The 9,367-nt window shown below is 50.0% G+C and overlaps 2 protein-coding genes across 3 annotated transcripts in view; both read right to left on the reverse strand.

Moving 5' to 3' along the window:
• Positions 1 to 8,867, reverse strand: part of LOC132381659 (zinc finger protein 850-like) — a 72,945-nt gene extending 64,078 nt beyond the window's left edge. Inside the window, exon 1 of the mRNA XM_059951262.1 lies at positions 8,789 to 8,867. The gene's annotated coding sequence lies outside the window, so the exon portion shown is untranslated. The remainder of the gene's footprint in view (positions 1 to 8,788) is intronic.
• On the reverse strand, positions 2,713 to 8,794 carry LOC132381598 (zinc finger protein 585A-like). 2 transcript variants are annotated; one of them, XR_009508073.1, is made up of 3 exons: positions 6,744 to 8,794; positions 4,705 to 4,814; positions 2,713 to 3,806 (listed from the first exon to the last, which is right to left on the reverse strand). XR_009508073.1 is itself a non-coding variant. In XM_059951100.1 (2 exons), the coding sequence occupies exon 1, from the start codon at positions 8,341 to 8,343 to the stop codon at positions 6,793 to 6,795; it is 1,551 nt and encodes a 516-aa protein (XP_059807083.1). In that variant the 5' UTR covers positions 8,344 to 8,794; the 3' UTR covers positions 2,713 to 3,806; positions 6,744 to 6,792. The 2 variants fall into 2 exon arrangements, 1 of the variants encoding a protein (XP_059807083.1); XM_059951100.1 differs by lacking the exon at positions 4,705 to 4,814.
• Positions 8,868 to 9,367: the final 500 nt, after the last annotated feature.

Consider the following 9,367-nt stretch of genomic DNA (forward strand, 5'->3'; position numbering starts at 1 on the left):
TGAGACCGTCTGACATCCCTTATGTCTTCACACAGCCCACTGGGAAGGGCACTGAGGCAGGATAGGGAGGGGTTTCACCCTGATGTCAGTGTGATGCACACATCCACCGGCCTCAGCCTGACAGCTCAGGGTAGTCATGGACCCGCTGCCTTCTCAGTCTAAGGATCAGTGTGTATTAGCCCCCTCAATGCCACCTGCAGTGGGGTGGAGATCATGAATATCTATACCAATATTCTATATATCTGTTCCTGCAGTTTTTGCTTCATTTTGAAGGGCGATATATCATCATGGTGATCGCAGTTTGTTTTACACCCGAGTTCTACCTGGGTGTCCTTGCTGGATGTGTTGTCTTTGCCATAACAGTCTCTGTAATCATGCTTACTGGTCCATAGTTCCCAAGGTTCTCTTCCCAGCCGTCATAAATAAAAGTACAGCTTTAACCATCCACCCGTTTTCCAGCACCACCTCTGTCACTAACAATACAAATATCTCAGCCGAGGCTCCTACGATTCTTTACCATCTTCCTACAGTGTTCTTGGATACACCCGACTATGTCCTGGAGGTTTATCTACCTCGATACACATTATAATACCCAGCACTTCCTCTGCTTCCCTCGTCCTGAACCTTTCACGATGTTTTCCATGGTAAAAGCAGTGCAGAGATATTCAGTGAGGAACATACCTGCGGCTCCACACCGAGATCTCCTCTTCGGTCTTGCAGCCGCCCTATTCTCGAAGGGTCTCAGTCCCAAGTGTCAACTATTTATTCCTCTCCATAGATGCTGCCTGGTCAGCTGAGTACCTCCATCAATTCAAGAGTCCCTCTCTAAATACTCTTTACCCCTTCATTGGACTTTTCACAATGTTAAACCGATCTCAGTACCAACTTTTTGTGCTTCTGATTTTGTCTACCCAGTCCTGCATCCCCAAAGTCCTCTCGCGTTTCACTTGGCCCCAGCTGCCTGTACCTGACCCATGTCTCCTTCTTTCTCCTGACTAGAGCCTCAAATGCTGGAGCATCTCAGCATCCGTGGAGGGGAAGACACCGTTGAGGCTCCAGTCCAAGACCCTTCACCAGAATTGAAGAGGGCAGAAAATGGTAAAATATGGTGGGGGGGGGGGGGAAGGGGAGGGAGCATGAGCTGGCAGGTGAAGGGTGAAGCCAGGTGAGCGAGAGGGTAGATGAAGTGAGACGCCGGGAGGTGATGGGTGGAAATGGTAGGAGGCTGAACGAAAAGGAATCTTGTAGGAGAGTGGACCATGGGAGGAAGGGAAGGAGAGGCTCCAGAGGGAGGCGAGGAGAAAGGGTGGAGGATCCAGAATGGGGAATAGAAAAGGGGGAGAAGTGGGAGATGGGAAGTTAGAGACATCACTATTCGCACTGTCCGGCTACTCAGAGGGAACTTGAGGTGCTGCTCCTGCAACCCGAGAGTGGCCTCGCTATGCAGAGAGGAAGGCATGGATCTCATTCATAGCTCCTTCCTTGCCCTTCACGGGTACCAGCAGACCAAAGGCTTGAGGTTTTGAAAGGCCTCCCTCTTACCGGGCGTCCCATTCCCTGCAAACAGTCTACCCCCCGTCAACCTCGGCAAGTTCATGTCTACTCTGTTGAGTTCGGGGGGGGGGGGGCACAGAGTGGTGACCAGCATAACTCCAGTGCAGCGCCAGCAATCCAGGTCGGTTCTGCCATCGTCTGTAAGGGATTCGTACATTCTCCACATAACTGCATGTGCTCCCTCTGGGTGCTCCAGTTTTTTTTTCCCACACATTCCAAAGACAGATGGGTTAGTAGATTATTCAGTCACATGGGTGTAACTGGGTGGTGCAGTGATGTTGGGCCAAAAAGGGCCTGTTACCATTTTGTACTTACAAACAAAGTAGGAATTTAAAATTCTAACATTTCCTTGTCATTTCTGATTCCCAGCATCGGGAATACTATTGTTATCATTTGCATACTTCAGATGTACAGTTCAATCATCATTAATTCCAAGAGCAAACACGAGGAAATCTGCAGACGCAGGAAATTCAAGCAGCACACACAAAATGCTGGTGGAACACAGCAGGCCAGGCGGCGTCTATAGGGAGAAGCACTGTCAACGTTTCGGGCCGAGACCCTTCGTCAGGAAGGTCCACGTGAGTACCACGTGGAACTGTCCCACCTACCTGCTCAGGAAATAGACAATAGACAGTAGGTGCTGGAGTAGGCTATTCGGCCCTTCTAGCCAGCACTGCCATTCACTGTGATCATGGCTGATCATACACAATCAGTACCCCATTCCTGCCCTCTCCACATATCCCTTGACCCCGCTATCTGTAAGAGTTCTATCTAACTCTCTCTTGAATGCATCCAGAGACTTGGCCTCCACTGCCTTCTGGGGCAGAGCATTCCACATATCCACCACTCTCTGGGTGAAAAAGTTTTTCCGCATCTCTGTTCTAAATGGCCTACCCCTTATTCTTAAACTGTGGCCTCTAGTTCTGGACTCACCCATCAGCGGGAACATGCTTCCTGCCTCCAGCGTGTCCAATCCCTCAATAATCATATATGTCTCAATCAGATCCCCTCTCATCCTGGCCTGGCTTATTGGTCCAAAACTCACACTGGTATCACGGATTGTATCTATTAATAAAAACCACCAAAACGCCTATGATATGTTAAATATCTGAACTTGGAAGTCTAACATGGGTATTAATTAGACAAAACTTTATGTGCTCAAGATCAAGATAATTTATTGGACATTAAAAATTGATCCCAGTTACAGAGGCTGTAAACGTCATCAGGAGAATGCCAGGCTGGGTTAGTAAACCTGGTCCAATCCCAGATACTGAGGAGCAATGACTCTGGAATCCAGCTCCTACAGTCACTTGGGGAGTCAATCTCTCCCCCAACTCGGAGTCAGTGAACACCCTCTATCCCAGGGGTGTCAAACTCATTTTAGGTCACGGGCCGGATTGGGCAAAATGCAGCTTCATGCGGGCCGGATCAGTCGGAAGCGTGTGAACGCAGCTTTCATTGCCTCCGTTTTTTCAGCCTGTTCTCATGTGTCTCAGTCTCTGCTATAACTACAAAGTGTTTCACTTCACAAATTCCGTTTCTTATGAAGAAGACTGCTGAGCAAGCATTATTTTTATGATTGGTATTAACTTACAATCATAGGCTTCATATCGCCGGGCCATTAATAATTAAAATAATAGATCTATCTAAAATGATCCCACGGGCCGGATATAATTGTACACCAGGCCGGATAAGGCCCCCGGGCCTTGAGTTTGACACCTATGCTCTATCCAGTATGAATTTTCTGGTGTGATGGAATCCTCTGTGACTGAGTGAAACCCCTCCCATTGTGAAGGGGAAGGTCTCGCTAGTGTGTACTTAGCTTGTCAGACCTAGTGAATCCTTACCCACACACAGGGCAGTCGAACATATTTCAGCAGCATGAACTAGGCGATGTACCATGAACACGTCAAGCTGAATGAGCAGGCAGACAGTCTCTCCATGGACTGAACGTGCTGGTGTCTGGACAGGGTAGATGAATTGGAATACAGTTTCCCACACACAGGGCAGGTGAAGGGTCGCACTGCGGTGATGACTTTCCAGACGGGACGGGTAAGAGGATTGCCCAGACTCCTGTCGTTGCGGTGGCTCTGGGGTCTCAGCAGCGCGGACGCTTGTCAAAACCTGACAACGGTTTCTGCCGCTGCTTTCTCCCACATCCCAAGGATGGCGGTGCACAGATTCCGGTGGGGTGAGCAAGTCTGGCTGATCTTGGCATGTTGCTTGGATCAATCCTCCCCATTGCCGACACCCTGCAAAATAGGTTTGGAGCGGGAGCAGGGAGAGGGGAGAAAAATGAAACACAAAGATTAACCCATGAGCACTACCTGTCATTACTGCCCCTTTTCTCCCCACTGCTTATCTTTAGTAACATAGTAATGTTTCATGTCTCACACTGAACTGCTGATGCAAAACAACAAATTCCACTAGATACTCCATTTTATTAAGCACACCTGTACATTAATGCTAATGTCAAGTCAGCCAGTCAGCAACTCAATGGACAAAAGCATACAGACATGGTCAAGAGGTTCATTTGTTGTTTAGACCAAACATCAGTACGGGGAAGAGATGTGATCTGTGACTTTGATCGTGGAATGACAGTTGGTGGCAGAAGGGGTGGTTGGAGTGAGTCAGAAGCTACTGATCTGCTACTTTCAGGGACAAGAGTTTCTAGAGAATGGTGCAAAAATAAATCCCAGTGAGCAGCAGTTCTCTGGGCAAAACCATGTTGTTAATTAGAAAGGTCCGGGGAGAATATCCAGACTGGCTGAGCTAAAATCAATGTGTGTAGCATCAGTGGTGTGGAGAAGAGGCCAACACGTCAAACCTTGAAGTGACAACACACACAAAATGCTGGTGGAACACAGCAGGCCAGGCAGCATCTATAGGGAGAAGCACTGTCGACATTGGAGTCCTGACGAAGGGTCTCGGCCCGAAACATCGACAGTGCTTCTCCTCATAGATGCTGCCTGGCCTGCTGTGTTCCACCAGCATTTTGTCTGTGTTGTTGTTTGAATTTCCAGCATCTGCAGATTTCCTCGTGTTAAACCTTGAAGCTGACAGATTACAGTAGCTGAAGAGCACGAACTTGCATTTAACCTTGCATATAAAATTATGAAAGGCATTTATAGGGCAGTTAGAGTGTTTTACCCAGGGTGGAATCCTCAAATACTAGAAGTGAAGACACAAGAGACTGTGGATGCTGGAAATCTGGAACAACGCACAAGGGAGCTGGAGGAACTCACCAGGTCGGGCAGCGTCTGTGCAGAGAAATGGAGACGTCAATGCTTTGGGTGGACGTTCCCTCTTCACCCCTCTCCCACTGGGCAGAAGATACAAAAGACTGGAAACGCATACCACAGGCTTGGGGACAGTGTGTACCTCGCTGTAATCAGACTATTAATTGAGTCCCTGGTATGATAAGATGGACTCTTGACCTCACAATCTACCTTGTTTTGATCCTGCACTATGTTTACCCGCACTGCATTTTCTCTGTAGCTGTTACACTTTGTTATTCTAACTTGTTCTCCCTCGATGCACTGTGTAACAATAATAAATTAATACCAATAGCAATCAGGACAAGAGCACTCAGGGTTAAGGTGGTAAAGGTTTACTATGACTGCCCACCGGTACCCAGATAGAGTGAGCAGCTTTTGTTTAGTGTGCCCTCCACACAGACCTGGCCACACATCGTTCAGGGTCAAGGTTCAACCTTATTCGCTGTCACAGAGCAGCCGTGAGACAGGGTCGGCAGACAGTCTGAGGGTTAAGGCATGGAAAAGGTCCTTCAGCCCGACTGGTTCAGACTGACCGAGTACCGGCCTGAACCCGTCCGGTTTACCAGCTTTTGGCCCAGATCCCACTGAACCTTTCCGGCCCATGAAACTGTCCAAATGTCCTTCAGACATTGTACTTGCACTAACGGCACTTTGTGCATTACTGTGAAATTCTGGTGCTGCTGCAACTTATTTTCTGCTACTTATCTATTTAATACTGATTTTCTATCACTGTCTTGTTTGTATCTCCCGCTTTGTTTGATTGCCTGAGAGGAAGCCAAAGAGTTTCATTGTATCTGTGTATAATGACAATAAAGATCATTCAATTCAATAATTGCTCCTACCTCTACCACTTCCTCAAGCACTGAGCCAGACACCCAAACTTGCCCCTAAAGAGCCATTTAAATATCTCCCTCACCTGACACAGATGCCCTCTAGTTTGACACTCCCCTACCCTGAGAAACGGCTGTGATTGTCCACCGATTGAAGCCCTTCGTCACTTTATAAACCTCTTTATTATAGAGTCTTTTTCTTTTTTTTTTACCCTGCCAGAGGCTGTAGAGGCAGATACCTCAGGAGCATTTAAGAAACTCTTAAATAGACACATGGGTGATAGAAAAGTGGAGGGCTGTGTAGGAGGGAGAATTAGATTGATCATAGAGTAGGTTAAAAGATCGACACAATATTGTGCACCAAAGAACCTACACTGTGCTGTCGCATTCAACGTTCCACCCAGTCTCTCTTCATAACTTAAGCCTCCCAGGCTAGGCATCATCCTTGTGGTTTGACTTCCCAAAAAGGAATACTTGGCACGGGATTTTGTTTCACCTGCCAGTGCTTGGTTCAGGTGAACCAGATTCTGGACCCCGGAACCACAAAGCAGGATGCTGGAAGATCTCAGTGGGTCGAACAGCATCCGTGGAGGGAAAAGCTTTGGGTAGCGACTCTGTGTCAAGAGACAAGATTGTCTTCTCACACCTTCTGCCTCCACTGATGGTGCTGGACCCTCAGCTCCCTGCTTTGTGTGACCATCCGACCACCGGTAAAGGCCATTCAGCCCCACTCACCTACCCCACAGCTGACAGTGGCTGGACAACATTTTCCTGCCGTCTGACACCCCATGCTCCCTTTACTACCAGGGTGACCTCCCATTTTCCAACATTTGACTTCATCTGCCGTGTTCTTCCCCGTCCCTTCAGCTTGCCCATATCCCCTCGAAGTCTCTCCACATCGTCCTCAAGCCCAGTTCATTCACACAGAACAGATTTATTTATAATCGATGCAGAATACAAATATACCTGCAGTTCCAGGGGAAACAACCCAAATGTGTCCAGTGACCAGGGTCCAAACCTGGATGTGATCAACAGCAGCAATAACTGCAGAATCCGTACCTGCGGTCACTTGTGAACTCACCTGTCTCAGAAGCTGCCGTGTTTTAACGCCCCACACACAAACCGCACATTTAAACTTTCCCTTTTTTGTGAGTTTGTCGGTGTTTCGACAGGTGAGACGACCGAGCAAAGTTCTTCCCACATTCAGGGCAGGTGAACGGCCTCTCCCCGGTGTGAATTAGTTGGTGCCTCAGGAGGTCAGACGACCGAGTGAATCCCTTCCCGCACTCGGAGCAGGTGAAGGGCCACTCTCCGGTGTGAATTAGTTGGTGCATCTGAAGGTCGTATGATCGAGTGAACCCCTTCCCACACTCGGAGCAGGTGAAGGGCCTCTCCCCAGTGTGGACTCGTTGGTGTGTCAAAAGCTCGGATGATCGAACGTACCCCTTCCCGCACTCAGAGCAGGTGAAGGGCCACTCTCCGGTGTGAGTTCCTTGGTGCATCTGAAGGTCATATGACCGAGTAAACCCCTTCCCGCACTCGGAGCAGATGAATGGCCTCTCCCCGGTGTGAATTCGCTGGTGCATTAGAAGCTTGGATGACTGAGTGAATCCCTTCCCACAGTCGGAGCAGGTGAACGGCCTCTCCCCGGTGTGAACCCGCTGGTGGGCCAGCAGATTGGATGACCGGGTGAATCCCTTCCCACACTCAAAGCAGGTGAACAGTCTCTCCTGGGTGTGTATTTGCTGGTGTATCAGTAGGCTGGACGACTGAGCGAATTCCTTCCCACACTCAGAGCAGGTGAACAGTTTCTCCCTGGTGTGAACCCGTTGGTGTATCACGAGCTGTGACGACTGAGTGAATCCCTTGCCACAATGACGGCAAGTGAACGGCTGCTCCCCGGTGTGAATCCGTTGGTGCGTTCGAAGGTCATACGACTGAGTGAATCCCTTCCCGCACTCGGAGCAGATGAACGGCTGCTCCCCGGTGTGAATGCGTTGGTGCCTCCGAAGGTCAGAGGATTGAGTGAATCCTTTCCCACAATCGGAGCAGGTGAACGGCCTCTCCCCGGTGTGAGCCCGCTGGTGTATCAGTAGGTGGGATGACTGAGTGAACCCCTTCCCGCACTGTCGGCAGCTGAATGGCCTCTCCCCGGTGTGAATTCGTTGGTGCGTCTGGAGGTTAGACGACTGAGCGAATCCCTTCCCGCACTGCGAGCAGATGAACGGCCGCTCCCCGGTGTGGACTCGCTGGTGTCTCTGCAGGCTGAAAGAATGCTTGAAACCCTTCCCGCAGTGAGAGCAGATGAATGACCACTCCCCGGTGTGCAGCCGCTCGTGCCTCTGCAGGCTGAAGGAGTGCCTGAAACCCTTCCCGCAGCAGGAGCAGGTGAACGGCCTCTCCCCGGTGTGAACCCGCTGGTGAGCCAGCAGGTTGGACGACCGGGTGAACCCCTTCCCGCACTCCGAGCAGGTGAACAGTCTCTCCTGGGTGTGAGCTTGCTGGTGGATCAGCAGGCTGGACGACTGAGTGAATCCCTCCCCGCACTCAGAGCAGATGAACACCTGCTCCCCGGTGTGGCCTCTCTGGTGTGTCTGCAGTCTGAAGGAATTCTTGAAACCCTTCCCGCAGTCAGGGCAGGTGAACGGCATCTCCCCCGCGGGAATTCCCTGGCAGTTCATCGGGTTGCTGGGTCGCTTGAAGTCCTTATCGCGGTCAGATGTATCAGGAGGTTGGATGACTGAATGAAGCCTCCCACCCCCACCCAGCGAGAGCAGAACGGCCTCTCCTCGGCGTAAGACTCAATGATTTGTCACCAAGTGGATGAGTGAGTGAATCCAGAGGTGGTGAATGGCCTCTCCCCTGTGCGAATTTGCCAGCGTCCGATGACTGAGCAAGTCCCTTTCATGCGCCCGAAGCAGGTGATAACATTTCTCCGTGACCTCAGTGATCAGTAAAAAGATGTCTGAATATTTTACTTTCCTCAAAGGAAACAGGTGGAGAGAACATTGGAATACTCTCAGGAAAATGGATCAAGCTTATCTCAGTCAAAAGAATGAATGTTTCACTGGTGCAAAAACAAGGATGTGGTGAACACGTTCCCAGTCACAGATCAGGTGAGCTCACCTCCCCCAGCGTGTCACACACGGTCTCTCGTTGCAGTGGCTGTTCCTTTCCCAATCCGCACTGGAGTGATCACTGCCCGCTCCTTCACAGGCTGGAAGAGGTTACTCGGCTTCTCTGCAGATTGGTTCATGATCTCACATCAGTGGTTTCTCCCCTCTCCTCTGTAGACAGTGTGTCTTTCCCCAGCTGTGTCACGGTCGGTGCCCTGCAACAGCCCTCGCTGCCTGGGGTCTGAAGTGAAACAAACCAGCGTCTCTCCCTCCACGCTCACAGGCCGATGATATTCAGGTGCTGGGGAGCTGAGTGGGGTGTAGATCGGATGTGATATTCCGTCTGAGATACCCAGTCGCAATTCCTCCACCTTTGATGTCCTGTTAAAAGATACAAAAATCATCAATAAGAACAGGGTAGTGACAGAACAGATCACTTTAATCTCCTGGGTCGGCTGTGACTCAGTTGCTGGCTCTCTGACTGACACTGTAATTGTAACATTAAAGAGAGGTTTGGATAGGTACATTGATGGAGGGGTGGGGTGGGCTGTGGTCCAGATATGAGTAGATGGGTGGGTCCAGGCAGAAA

This window comes from Hypanus sabinus, chromosome 26 (assembly GCF_030144855.1).
Source record: "Hypanus sabinus isolate sHypSab1 chromosome 26, sHypSab1.hap1, whole genome shotgun sequence".
In the NCBI taxonomy this organism is placed as follows: domain Eukaryota; kingdom Metazoa; phylum Chordata; class Chondrichthyes; order Myliobatiformes; family Dasyatidae; genus Hypanus; species Hypanus sabinus.